We start from the raw sequence: 14,157 nt of genomic DNA on the forward strand, positions 1-14,157 counted from the left end.
CAACCAGCGGGGAAGGGAGAGCCCAGCACGACCCACGCCACAGGCTCAGAGGCCACCAGAGGACACGCGCCCAGGGACGGCTGATGCTCGCAGCTCCGTTTTGCTCCCCAGCCCCTCGGCACTATTGTTCCACAGCAATAAATCACAGGGAGGCACTGGAATTCAGGGCTGGCTTCTCCAAGAGAGAGCCCAGGGTGCAGGAACCGGGATGCTGCCTTTCTTTTGCTTGCCCATTCCCTCGGCGGGCGCCGCGCACAGCACCTCTCCCCACTCCCGTGCATCCCATCCGAGCACCGCAGCTCTCCCAGTTCAAAGCACTGCTGCCTTTCCACCCCCTCGGCTCCCTTCCCCCAGCACCGGATTACTCAATTAGAGATTACGCCTTTGCCAGTCACCTCCCAGCCAACTGAGGCCTCTGCCAAGGTCAACACAAGCTGCAGCCAGTTTCATTAATAACTGCGAGACCAACGCACTGGAAACTCTGAGAGGTTAATCCCAGCAACAGATCCATGTTCCCATAACAAAGCCACGGAGCACAAACGCCACCGGTGATTTACCAGCACCAGGAGCTGCAGAGCATCCCGCCCCGTGACGGGGCAAACCTTTCTGGCCCAGCCTCCTGCTCCTCTCCAGCGGCACATTCGGCAAGGGATGGAGCAGCTGCCAAGGAATAGTGCTGCCCAGACTCCGGCCAGCACAGGGAGGAGGGAGCCAGGCTCCCGAAAGGCTTTTCGGTTGTCCTCGGTGCTCTGCGGACAGGGCTAGCCAAGAGCCTTTCCATCCCACAGCCTGTTTTTTTCCAGGAGTTTATTGTAAATTGGGCTCTGGAACGGGCAGCCAGTGTGAAATTTGGCATGTGTGCTGCTGGCTTCAATGCGTCATTAAAAAGGCATTTGAAACGTGTTAATTCCTCCTTTTTCAATTAATTGCTTTTAAAGCTACATTAACGTGCATCAAAGCAAAATCCCCTTTGCCCTAATTTCTGCTTTGCCATACGTATTTCCCAGCCTTGGTGCTCTTTCTTCCAGAACTCCCCCCCTTCCCTCTCCTTATTCCAGGTTTTAGCCTGTAGCACAGCAAAAACACTCACGAAGAAAGGGAAGGAATTAAAAACCTTCAAGGACGTAAAGCTGAGCCCAAGCCCTCCACACACACAGCTTCGGAACGGCCTTCCTCCATCAACAGCCGTTAATTATTCGACAAAGAAGGGAAGTGGCACTGTCCCTTGCACGACACGGAAATCTGAGCTGCAGAAAGGGGAAGAGACTTACCCGGTGCCCAGCGGCCTGCCAGGGCAGATGGCAGCAGGGTTCAGGTTTCCTAAGCCTCCACCCAGCCCCGCAGCCGTGGGATTACACGGATCCCGTAGGCATTCTGCTGGAGCAATAGGCTACGCGTAAGTGCAGCTGGCCAGCCCTTACGAGGGGTCGAAACGCACATCACGGCTGACTCACATCCTATAGGAAGGAGCTGCAAACCACATACGTGGTGGAAAAGCAGCCTCAGGAATGGGAAGAAGTGGAAGCATAGTGGGAATAAGAAGGGATGAAGGGAGAGGCAGGACTAACCTCTTGGCTCTGGGGAGCAGGCACAGCGCACTCGCCGTCCCTACGGGCAGCGTTGCACATCTGCGTGGAGCCAGGGCACCGGGCACATCCCTCGCCAGCCTGCTCCAGAGCCACCTGTTCCACTCTTATCTGCTCTGACGTGACCGACATCCATGACTTGATCGGAAATAAGCAGAGGGTCCTGGGAACAAGCTCCTGCCTCTCTGCCAAGACCATACCCAGCAAATCTGCACCCCGGCAGCAGTTCCAGCGAACCTCGCATCCAGGCTTGCGGCGATGGAAACAGTCCTGCCTTAGTTTCACCTGGTTGTTCTCAGCAGGTCAAGCGAGCAGAGTCACAGAGGGAGTGCTGGCACAGAGGGCACAGGGGGGGAAGTTCACTGCCCCCCGCCCCCAGCAGCGGGAGCGCAGGATTATGTGCACCGCAGCATCACAGCGGTGAAAGAGGTGGTCGAGGGGGAGCAAGCACACAAGAAAACAATCTTCTCTTCCGCTGCTTGAAATGAAACGCCAGCATTCGAGGACATGAGCAATTCCAGGTCCACAAGGAAAGGTAATGGCTTTTACTAGACCAAGGGAGATTTCACTGTAAAGCTGCTGCTGTCGCAAGGCACGCTGCCCGAAACCACGCCAGCCCCCCAGCTGCAACGCGCCGATCTGAGAGAAGACGTCACCTCCTCCTCACAACCCAGGCCTCGGCCGGAGCAAGGCCACAGCCATCCAGAACGGGGCAAAGGGGCCTGGCTCACCCCACACCTGGGAGAGGTATGGGAGGAGTACAAGACCCCTGAGATCCACCTCTCCGCTGGTTGTGGTAACGGGAAACACTCTGGAACCTGTCGCCAGCATCTGCCACAACAGTGACTGCCAGAGCACAGAGCATGGCCCAAAACAAGGCCTTTGAATGTGCAGGAATGGTGTTAACTTCTCCCCCCTGTGCTGAAGACCCGTAAACCCAACGTAAGGGGTAGTTTTCAGGCATGTGCTAAATTCACACCACCACAGACCTGATTCTGCATCTCCGCTCCACGCCTGCTCCGAAACCAGAGAGCAAGAGGTACCCTGAAAGCTGCATCCATTGCTGCAGCGTTAGTTACATCCCTTGGGATGGTCGGGCTGGCACCCAGAGCTGACAAGCAAACCCCCACCCTTCCTAGCGATGGGTTTGTGAAGCTCAAATTAGCTGCATCTGCAAAATCACCAGGAAAAGCAGCCCTAGCACCGCTACTTGGATGACTAAATTGAGCTCCTCCCCACGCAGTGACTGCAGCAACGTGGAACGGGGTAAGGGGTAAGCAAACAACTCCTGGGATACTCTGTCTGAGCAACCACCAGCGTGTTGAGTAATCCCGGGCTCACGTGGTGCATCCTGCCCACAGAGCTCGCCCGGCCAGCAAAGCTGCCCCCGAGATGCACCGAGTGACTTCGCCAGGCACTGACGGATCAGCACGCTTCTCTCTCCGGCTCCGGGATGGACGTCCTGCCACCATGCCGAGACCCCTGGCTCTGCACCCACCTTGCAGAGCGCTTGCCGGAAGGGAGGAAAGCTTACAGAATAACCCCCAAGGACATGCTGAGCAAGCAGGGGAAGCACAGTGCTGCTGGAGTGTCTGCAGGGATGGAGTAGAGTGGGGATTAGCTGCCAGGATGGGCTGCATCAGGAGGGGTTGGTTTAGAAGCTCCCGTCAACCATCCCATCGAGATGGTCTTCATCAGCCCTTCTAGGTGGTGATTTACACCACCAGAGCCCAGTGCCCAATTCAACTGTTGGGAAGAAGTGGTTTTGCACATGTAAACAGCCCAGTTACACACATGTCCAGAGCTGGTGGCCAAAGACCAGTCTCAGCTCTTGATGTTTCCTCCAGACCAGCACACCCAGAACAGCTCTAACACGCTGCGGCTCAGGGCAATGCACATATCAGCTGCTTCACCATCACCTTCGTGTCCACAAGCACTTTACAGCCCAGTCAGAGCACGACTGCTCAAGAATAAACCCCAAAGACTGCCATTAATCCGATGTCCCAAGCTGTAAAGGCAGGTCTACCTTCAGAGCAGTGGTCCTCCACCCCACACTTGTTCAAGTGGTTGGGGGCAGAAGACAGCACCAAGACCATCCTAGTGTCACAGTGAGCTCCATCAAACCCAGGCTGGAAACAGCCTTGCTAGTCCTGAGCAACTAATCCAGCCTCACTTAGGCCCCCACCAGTCAGGAACACCACATTTTCTTCTCCTTTCCAGATCCTGAAACTACAAATGACTCCACTAAAAGCATAATCTTGTCTCGCTGAATTGTACCTCACAGCTTCTTCTCTCTCTCTTTCATTAACCAGCGTTTTAAGCCCCATAAAATGCCTGTAATTCTTGGAAACGTGTCACAGACCAAGCAGCAAACGCAGCCCCAGAACTCACCCGCTAATGCCTCGGGAGCAGCTTTGCCTATTAGAAACAAATAGCCGAGACAACACGTGGTTTTCGGGTGAGCGGAACGGAGCTGCTGATGGAAATCATGCAGACAGCAAAGCCATCCTGCTTTCCTCACATCTTTGGAGAGGGATATTTTTTGGTTTGTGGCCAACCGGTTTTCTTTCCCCACCAGCCACCCAGCCCAGCATCCCCCAGGGGTACACACTATGGTTCAGAGCCAGCTCAACACATCCCGGTGCCACGGAGAGCGGAGTCCTGGCTGCTCACAGCATCCCCTCGTCAGGATGCATCTCAGAGGGAGCAGCAAATGAGACACGGAAGACCCACAGCACCTCCAAAGCATCTTTTCTGAGGCAAAACATTACCAAGAGCCGAAGGAGACCAAGCTGATGTGTCTGGTGTGTTTCTCAGGGCCTCGGAGTTCAAAACAGAGCTGCTCCATCCCTTCCAGCACCAGCTCCCCATTCCTAATCAGGAATGCAGCCCTCTCCTCCGGAGATCCAGCCAGGCCTCCCTTGGCATCTCAACAACCCCAGAGGTAAAGGTCCTGCTCACTCGAGACAGGGCAGACTGCTCTCATGTAAGGCCCATCAACGCTGCACAGATAGGAGACTGTGAATATCCCAGCACTCCCAAATGAGAGCTTTCCCACCCATGTGTTAGCCCAGTCAGCTCCCACAGCGATACGGCAAAGCACCCTGTGGTCCCAGGGAAGGATCCTGACTCCCTTCCCATCTCCCGAGGGCTCGGACATCTCCGAAGCCCAGCCTGCAGCTGCACTAGCCCTCGGTGCCTGCAGCGCGAGCCAGCTGCTCCCACAGCCTGCTCACCTGGCAAGACTTCCCTGCCAGCCAGGAGCATGTCCAAGCTCCAGGTAAAAATCAAATACAATTCACCCCAACCAAGCACGAAAGGACATCCAAATGGGCGCACAAGCAAGGGATTTGTCTCTGAAACATTTATTACGTGGGCAGAAGGGATAACTGCAAGTCAACAATCGGCTTTGTTAGACGAGACCAGGACAAGGGCAGCTTTCCCGCAAAGATTATATCAAAGATCCACCAGCAACCGACTCCAGCCCTTCAAACACCGATATTAAACCAAGAGATGTGATAAAAGAGAAAGGTCGAGATACAATCAGATCAGGGCACAGCATCCAGAACAGCCAGATGTGCCCATCCCTAATGCAGGTTCCAAAAAGTTCTGGTGCATCGAAGAGCCCGGGAACTACAAGCCCATGGCTACAACACTTACAAGGAACGCCAATATGCCTCTGTTTTTGAAAAAGGGTCACCACATCTCAGCGAGCATCGTCCAACCCCACCAAGCACAGCTCGATGCACCAGGAACCGACACCTACACTGACTCCAGCAGTGCTGAGCTGCGAGGGTGGCTCTGCACAAGCCAAGCGGATCCCAAAACACTGACGTCGCACCCAGCCGGTATCCCGGAGTGCCGCCCCCTTACCTTGGAGAGATCCTCCGTCCCTGCCTGCTGGCTCTGGTTCAGGAGAGGCGAGTGCCGCAGCAGCGGGTCCTGCAGCAGATCCAGGCGTGGTCTCTTGGTTTCAATGAACTCCAAGTCCGACGGCTTGGTCAGGTCAGAGAGATAGGAATGCGCCTCGGTTCTCAGGTGTAGCTCCTGAGACCTGGGGACAAAGAGAAAGGAGCCTTGAGAAAACAAACCACTCCAGGACTGCAAGCCACTCAAGGAGGACAGCGGGCTCAGCTTCTGCCCCAGAAGGATGCACAAAGGGAGGCTCAAACCTCTCCAGCCCTTGCAGAGCAGGAGGCACAGCCCCACAGCTCTGCAAGGTGCATCTTCCGGAGTGCTGGCAGAACCAGACATTCCCAGGGAGCAGGACACACAATGCAGCATCACCACTGTCCTCCTCACCCAACAGCCCACCCCGCTGTCCCACTGCCACCTCCTGCCCCACCACCCGCCCAGGACAGCTGGCCCTACAGCCAGGCAAAGCGACTGAGGCTGCGGGTTGGACCCTTCCCCGTCAGGCCCCGTGAGCCAGAACAAGTCAAACCTCAGGAAATCCTCCCCCTCAACCCATAAATGCCCCTGCAGCCCCTCCTTCTGCCACACTCGGCTTTAGTAAGGACCTGCACCACCGTTTATATTTAGCATCTCCTACAGGAATACCAAAGATTATACGCTGGGGAATAAACGCACGCTCCTCCGTGGCTAGACAGTCGGGATTTATTTTTCCAGGACGGGGGAGGACAGAAACTGGGCACACGCAGCTGCACGTCTCCGACACGGAGCTGGCAAGCTGCAGAGGCACGTTACCCAGCGATCGCGACTGCCCCGACAAGGCACGTCGGGCTCAGGGGTCCTTCACCTGTCAAATATGACGCAGTCGGTAACACCAGGAAACTGGGGGTGGGTTTGCTTTGTTTTAAACGAATGTAAAGCTTCTTCCGTAGCTCCGTTTTTCCTAGCAGGATTCTCCTGTGGGAATTGTAAAGGGATCCTACAAAAACACATTAAAGCTTTTACTGTGCCCGGGGATGGGCTTTGCCACAGCAGCTCCAGGGCTGCGTTTTTAACACTTCAGGCAGAAGCATCTTAAAAAAATAAGAATAAAATGAAGCACAAGGGATTCCAAGCTTGGAAAAAAACACGGCTTTTATCTCCTTCTCCCTTGAACAAGATTGTTCGAGTTCTCCTGAGCTGCGTGAAGCGCCCTCCCCAGTCACCAAACGGCCCTCGGAGCTACTTGAAGCCGGGGAGGGGATATGTTTTGTCAAAAGCAAGCATAAAAGACAAGGGGTCTTGTGCATCACTTGGCCCCCCACCCACACACTGCAATGCTGCCATTAATTTTCACCTCGCTAATTAAGTATCTCAGAGAGGATGACAAAAAGGGAAGGACCTGGAGCCCTCGGAAGCCAGTGGGAGCCTTTCCAGCAGTGTCAATGGCTCTGGAACCGCATCCAGAGGGAGGAAGCACCCAGGGAAGCCACATCAAGTTGGTTTGTGTTATTTTCTATCTAAATATCAACAGCCGGCACAGAGCTCTGCTGCGGTGGGTCCGGCACAGGCGCCCGGCACTGGGATCCCACACAGGCGCCGGGGCGCTTGGATGCAGGCAGCAGCTTTGCTGCTGACACACACATGCAAAATCCGGCTAATCCCTGGCAAAAAAGGGATGGGAGAGCAGGGAGGCTCGGGCATTGCCTTCGCCATTCCAGCCTACGGGAGTGAGGGCACGGCTCACGCAGCAAACTTCTCAGGGCAGAACAAGCCCTTAAAGTTGGCAGTGGGGCACAGCTCGTTTCCCCTGCAAGCGCCTTCCCACCGAATGAGCCTCAACTTTTCTCAGCTAGCCCAGAAACCCCTCCTGGCACCGCTCGAGTTTCCTGCTGGCTCGTCCCAACCCCTCGTGCAATCCCTGCCGTCCCACAGCTTCGCGCTGGCACCCTGGGCTCTGCCATAAAAACTGGGAACAATAAGCAACTGTTGAGCTGGGCAGGTGCTAAAATATTCCAACACCCAAGACTCCGTGGTACTGAGGCAATTAAGAATCAGATGTATTTATTTTCACTTCCTCCACCCTATTTTTTTTTTTTTAAGGCCTTATTACCCAGAAGCTGCTAATTAACACAGGACAGCTCTGAGACCTCTGCAGTTGTCTGGAGCCCAACAGAACCCGGCACAACTGCTACGCTCCCAGAAATACATGTCTTTCCAAGGTAAGTGTGACGCTCAGCCTCACAGAGGCAGTTACGGAGAGCGAGGCAGGGGCCACGCCGGGGAGAGCAGCTGCAACCTTACAGGGTGCTATTTTATTTCCACTTCCACATCCATTGGAACTGCTATTAACTTTATCCACTGGAATTTCCAGCCGCTCCAGAGACTTTGCCTGACACTACCCGCTCAGCCTGTCCTGGCTACAGACATAAATGCTGGAAGCCTTCTCACCCCTCCCTCCACACCCCCACCTGCACAGCTCCCCAAAACCAGCTTCTGTACAGCGGGGACATTGCTGCCAGCACCAAACCAGCCCGGCCTGAAAAACCCTGCCCCCGGTTTGAGGGTGTTGCTGCTTCTTCCAAGTAGTTCCCACCTGGCTGGTTTATTCCAGAGATCCCTACTTCGCTGGAGGAAAAGTGTGTTCTTTAATGCACGCGAATCCGTGGAATCATGGAATCACAGCACGGTTTGGGTGGGAAGGGACCTTAAAGCCCACCCAGCTGCCCCTCTGCCACAGGCAGGGACACCTTCCTCTGGGGTTTGCTGTGACTAAATGAAATAAGCCAAGTGCCAGCACCACTTAGGAATAAGGATGGGCTAGTCCTTGCCACGAGCCCTTTGCCACAGCCCCCGAATGACTTCCAAGCATCTGGGACCCGCCGACACAGCCAGGCTGGTGCCCAGGGTTTGCCCCAGCTCTGCTTCAGAGATAACGCAGGGTGAGACCTCGGGTTTATGACCGACCTGATCACCAACGCAAGCCCTACCAGCTGCGGAGCTGTGTTACCCACTCCCACGGCCAATTCCTCAGCGTTAGGGAGCAATGAGCAGATTAAATCCAACAGTAAGAGTGGGGCACCTGCAGCTCGCTCCAGCACACGTGTGTGGGTCACTAGGACCTGGGAAAAGATCTTCTGCTCCGTTACACCTACCCCAGAACCAGCTGAGCAGGAGACAGGCTGAAAAGAGGGGTTGACTGCTTAGCTGGGTACAGAAGAGAGAGCACCAAACACCCTGAGCTGCCCCTGGGGCTTGTCAGAGCCGCCCTGATGAGATCTAAACAGGCCTTACCCTTAACCTTCACTTTGCTGACGCCAAACCACAGGCAAGTGCAAACTTTTCAGGAGGTCAGGGCGGGCTCTCCCACCCCACTAACCCAGCTCAGGAGCACACTGCCCGGCTCCTCAGCAGCACAACCCTCCCGGCTCTTCACACCTTCCCGTTTCTCCAGCAGCGAGCAGCAGAAGGTGGCAGCAGAAGAAACGGCCCCTACACTGCAACACCCAGCAAACCCAGCTTGGCTCCAGGAAGACGCGTCTCCTGCTCCAAGGGCTCAAAACACCGGCAGCGACTCCGAGTCGGCTCCCACCGACTTCCTAGCAAGGGCACACTTGGAGCTTTGCTCCCATCCATGGACATCGCTCCCTATGTCACGGTGCCAAACAACATATCCAGGCTGGAAAACAGGCTCTCGCTGTCTCCTGGAACGTGAACCAAGTCAAACGATCACCCTGCTGCCGCTGTTTATGTCCTCTGGCTGGGACGGTCGGGTGGGAGATTGTCTCCAAGCATACGTTTTTATAAGGAAGAGAAAGAAGTTTCCAGCCCCCACAGGTACAGACAATAAAATGCTTTTGAGAGGGAGCAATACAGAAAACTGATGCTGAAGTGGATTATTTATAGCCAGCGCTACGGTTTGTCAGAGGTTTCAGCAACCCCCTTACAGCTAATGAGAGCCAGAGGGGGAGACTGAGCAAACTGAGACCCGTTGAAGAGAAGCCGGGAGGCTGTAGGAGCAAACCTGGCAGCTGGGAAAGCACGTACAGCCGATAGATCCCACTGTCACATAGCTGGAGAGGGAGAAACACCATCACGACTTAACAACAGAGGCCAGGGAAGAGCAGCCTGTGTGGGTGGGGAAGGTGGAGCTCCCGCACCCCCGGACATGTCTGCCGGCAGCAGGATTGAGCCCTCGCGAGCCCAGGGAGTGGGACAGCCTGGAGTGGGACGCTCAGCTCACCGCGTGGCCCAGCCCGAGGGCTCCCAGGTCCTCACGAGGTCCGACTGAGTACCAGTGCCCAGGTGTCCCTGCGTGCATCCCTGTGATGCTCCGGCTGCGTGTTCCCATGCCACAGGTGCCTCAGCCACCCCACGCAACCCCCCAGCTAACTTACTGGAGCCAACTGCCCTTTAGATGAGAGCAGGTGCTCCATTCCAGACTTGCATAGTGAAGATCCAGACACAGAGCCTGAATTATTCATGGGCAGGACCGACAGAAGCTTTACCACTGTGCCATGCACCGGCACTGCCTCACTCAAGAGCAGGAGAAGGAATTTTTGTGCCTTTCTCCAAGCTCCTCTATGGGATTTCTCCAGACATCCAAAACCTGGAGGCCCAGGGAAAGCACTCCCAACAGCCCTGGGTGGCTTCAGGGACATCCCATGTTCCACCAGGCCTGCTGCATACACTGCAAGATCACCTTTCCTCCCCCCAGTTCAATCTGGTTCATGATGATGCGTGGGAAAGTTGCTTCCTGAGCTTCCACCCTCCATCCCAGCCATGGCACAGCCCAGGATTCCCCCCACACCTCCCAGCCAGGGCACGCTGGCTCGTTCCACGAATCCCAGTGTCCTGCATCCCCTCTCCGGAACCTCGGTCACTGTCTGTGCCCACCCATGGACATGCCCACGGCCACACCAGAGCAGGGGTACGTGCAAGACAAGGCTTCTCACCAAGCACCCACACACCAGCCTCTGCCCTTCCCAGATGGTATTTTCCCACGTTCATTTAATGGGGAAGGGAAAAAAGTAAGACTGGAGGTCCCAGAACACCATTTCAAGCATGGAAAGACACAAAGACGTATGGTTGCAGGGATTTCAGCCGCACCGCTGCTCGCTCACGAGAAAAGGGTCACCTTTAAAGATGGAAACTTAATTAAAGACCATAAATAACATCCGATCGGTCGTGCCGTTACCACGGGAGCGGTTGGTGCTGTTTGGGCCAGCGCAAACAAGGCCCAAGAGCTGCACGTGACTTCCAGTGGCCACGCACACCGCCCCGGCTTCCCATCGCTCCTGGGGCCCCGCAGCCAGCGGGATTAATGACATCCAAGGAGCACAGTAATTAGGCCCGCTCTCGCGCTGCATCGCACATGGCCGCAGCTGCAGGAACACAGCAGCTGCTCAACAGGTCCCAAGTGCCGCAGGTCAGACCAATGCCCGGCAAAACTCCTCACGCCTGCCGAGCGGGACGGCTCCGAGCATGGACGCCTGAGCTGGGAAAGGAATCGCCTGTGAGAACAGTGACTCATCTTCCTCAGGATCAAGGCGGAATATGCTGTGTTAACATGCACGCCGCTTCTTTACAGCCTCGAGGTCTGCCAGAGAAGCCATTCTCCACCCCAGCATTCCTTCGTTCCTGCGGAACCTTGCTCCGAAGTCCTAACACATATGAAAAGTCAGGAAAACCCAGTCCCTTGATTTTGCAAGCTCCTCACCCCGCTGGCACCTGCCATTTAATGCTCAACCCAGTTTTTCTCACTTCTTTTGTGGACCAAAATATATATAGAAGAGAATAAAAAACCACCCAAACCCTAATCCCTGTCACCCTGCCAGGACATTCCTCCACAAGTATTCACGGTACGACTTGTACCAACAGCAGATCCTGAAATACTTCTCTTCACTCCTGCCGTCCAGTTGGCACAGCCAACCCACCGAGCTAAGGGGAAGTCTGCGGATCCTTCCAAGAAAAAGCATGCTGCCCAAAATCCATCAAGGAAAGGCGCACATCCCTGCAGACAGGCAGGGACAGCTTTCCCAACAGGAAAAGATTCAAAGTGGCTCAAGTTTTCCTTCCTTCTCCCAAGAAAATTGCTGCACAGGAGCTCTACTCAAGCCTCTACCCATCCACCAAGCCATGATGATGGCTCAAGACCGATGGAAAGGTCGGCCTGCGACTCCAGCATCTCTGGCGGAACTGCTGCAGTGGGATGTGGGAGAAGGAGGAAGCCCACGATGGTGTGACACTTCAGGAACTGGTTCTCCCCATCCTGCCTGACCCATCGCCTCTGGGGATGTCCAGCTGCCTGAGCCTGACGCCCAACAAGATTCTTGCTCAGGGAGCCCCAAATCGTGGGACCATCTCAGCATCCCATGCCTTCCAGCGAGGTGCCGCTCAGCAGCTCTTTGCCACCAACCCCTGCCCGTGGCAAAATGCTCTGCTGCTTGTTCCCGTTTCACTGGCCCACAATGTATATCTAGACCCGACAACCCCAATTAGTATTTCCCCACATTCACGTGTTTGTCAACAAAAAAGTAGGTCTGGGGAGCTGAGAACATTTGAAGGCAAAGCGAGATGCTTGGGTGAGCACACCAGAGGAGGCTCAGAAAACAGCAGCCACCAGGGCTTGCAGTTGGGTTTTTAATTATATGGAAGAATCAAGATACATTTTTTTTTTTTAATTAACATATTCAGACCTTGAAACCTTCATGTTACTGGAAAGCAAAACGGGTTCTCCATCTTGCCAAGTGTAAGTTGTGTGAAAAACAACAAGCAGGAGCATGTTGCTGGGTCCTCTCTACCCATGTCCCCAAATTTAGCTGGATCTGACCCTCTTTCAGCTCAACGACATTACTCTGCACTCAGATATCAAGGCACGGGAACACAACCTGCTGCAATAAATGACCCGTCACCAGAAGCCCCATTACCCTCTGCACAGGCGGGTGCCACAGGCACAACCCAGCAGAGCCCTGACAGGAGGGAAAATGCAAAACTAACTTGAGAGGCTGCTTTTTGCCTCCAAATCCTCGTGGGTTTGCTTCTGCCAAGCACCAGAGCTGAACCCATCCTGCAAGAGAGAGAGGGTCCTGTCTGCACCTACACCCTTGTGTATCCAGCACTCCGAGGTGTTTCTCCTCCCCCAGACAATTATGATTTTGGAGAAACAGACTCATCTCTGACTGCACTGGTTTTATTCTAAGGAATAAGCACTTTTAAAAATGCTTTGCATAAACCTACTGTAGCAAGGCTCTTACTTCACTTCAAGGCCATTTTTTTCCAAAACCACTAAGCATCAAATGCAGAAGAGAAACCGTGAGAGCAGCACTTTGCGACAAAACAGAGTGAAGGACCCACAGCAGAGCAGCTCCCACAGGTAAAGCCTCTACAGCATCTCCAGCCACGGGGCGACTGCCTGGGTAGCACCCAGGAACAGTGCCGGCTCCCACGGGGGACCGTGAGAGACGGGGAGAGCTGTACGGGGGGTCGACAGGAGAAAAGGCAGCTTGGGGAAAGTCGTGAGGGGAAGGAGAAACAGAAACAACAGAAGCGGGAAGAGTGGCAGAAGAGGAAGTGGAGACATGTGGTGGAAATCATAGAATCACAGAATCCCAGACTGGTTTGGGTGGGAAGGGACCTTAAAGCCCACCCAGTGCCACCCCCTGCCATGGGCAGGGACACCTTCCACTAGACCAGGTTGCTCCAAGCCTCATCCAGCCTGGCCTTGGACACTTCCAGGGGTGGGGGATCCACAACTTCTTCTCACTCCTCCCTCCGGCCTCACAAGCCGCAGACCAAAACGGGCGTTACGGCTTTATTTTCTACACTGCAGGAAGCCGATGCAACTGGTGTAGCTTCACACAGGCGGGGGTGGGGTTTTTTGCTGTATGGTGTTTTTAAGATGTCTTTGAAGCACACAGAAATCCAAGGGAAGAAACCAGAAGGCAAAGGTGCCACTTGCATGAGCACAGCAAAGCAGAGAGGGGCTCGGAGACCGAGCACAGCCAGCTTGTGAAGTCTGGGGGGCAGAGGCTTGGGGGAGGTAAGGAGCCTGTACCTTTCGTTGCCTGGCTGGAACTCGGAGAGCAGGGATGGCCTCCGCCGCTGCGGCTGCATGATCGACCCGGGCGGGAGGTGGGAAGCAAAATCCCTGGAATGATGCTGGTACTCCAACAGCGCGACGTCCTGCAGAAACAAACAGAGGGGCTCATTAGGCTGGTGGCAGCTTCCCTGCACACAGTGAACCCTGGCAGCGCAGAAGAAACCCTACAGACAGTCCTCCTTCGCAGCACTGGGTGCTGGACCACGAAGTTCAGTGCTTTCTCCCCATAAAAAGTATTCCCGGTAACCCCCGGCCTTGCACCGTGTCAGGATGGTAGCTCAGCGCCGGGTCCGTCCTGCCTGCAGCCTGGCTCCGGATACGGGGCCCAGCAAGCTGGCCCAGCTGCCGAGCAGGCCCGCAGGGGTCTCTGGGACCCCTTGGTTGGCAGGGACCTTAAAGCCCATCAGGTTCCCCCCTGTCAGTCACAGAATCAAACTGTTTGGGTTGGAAGGGACCTTAAAGTTCATCCAGTCCCACCCCCTGCCATGGGCAGGGACACCTCCCACTAGACCAGGTTGCTCCAAGCCTCATCCAGCCTGGCCTTGGACACTTCCAGGGATGGGGCATCCACAGCTTCTC

General features: G+C 55.2%; 1 protein-coding gene across 1 annotated transcript in view; it reads right to left on the reverse strand.

The window, feature by feature from the left end:
• Positions 1–14,157, reverse strand: part of LOC104511435 (nuclear receptor corepressor 2-like) — a gene marked incomplete at its 3' end in the record, with an annotated part of 52,526 nt that overhangs the window by 27,962 nt on the left and 10,407 nt on the right. Inside the window, 2 exon segments of the mRNA XM_010154052.1 lie at positions 5,460–5,640; positions 13,534–13,661. Coding sequence (XP_010152354.1) covers positions 5,460–5,640; positions 13,534–13,661 — 309 coding nt within the window.

This window comes from Eurypyga helias, unplaced genomic scaffold, assembly GCF_000690775.1.
Source record: "Eurypyga helias isolate BGI_N326 unplaced genomic scaffold, ASM69077v1 scaffold13186, whole genome shotgun sequence".
Taxonomy (NCBI): Eukaryota; Metazoa; Chordata; class Aves; order Eurypygiformes; family Eurypygidae; genus Eurypyga; species Eurypyga helias.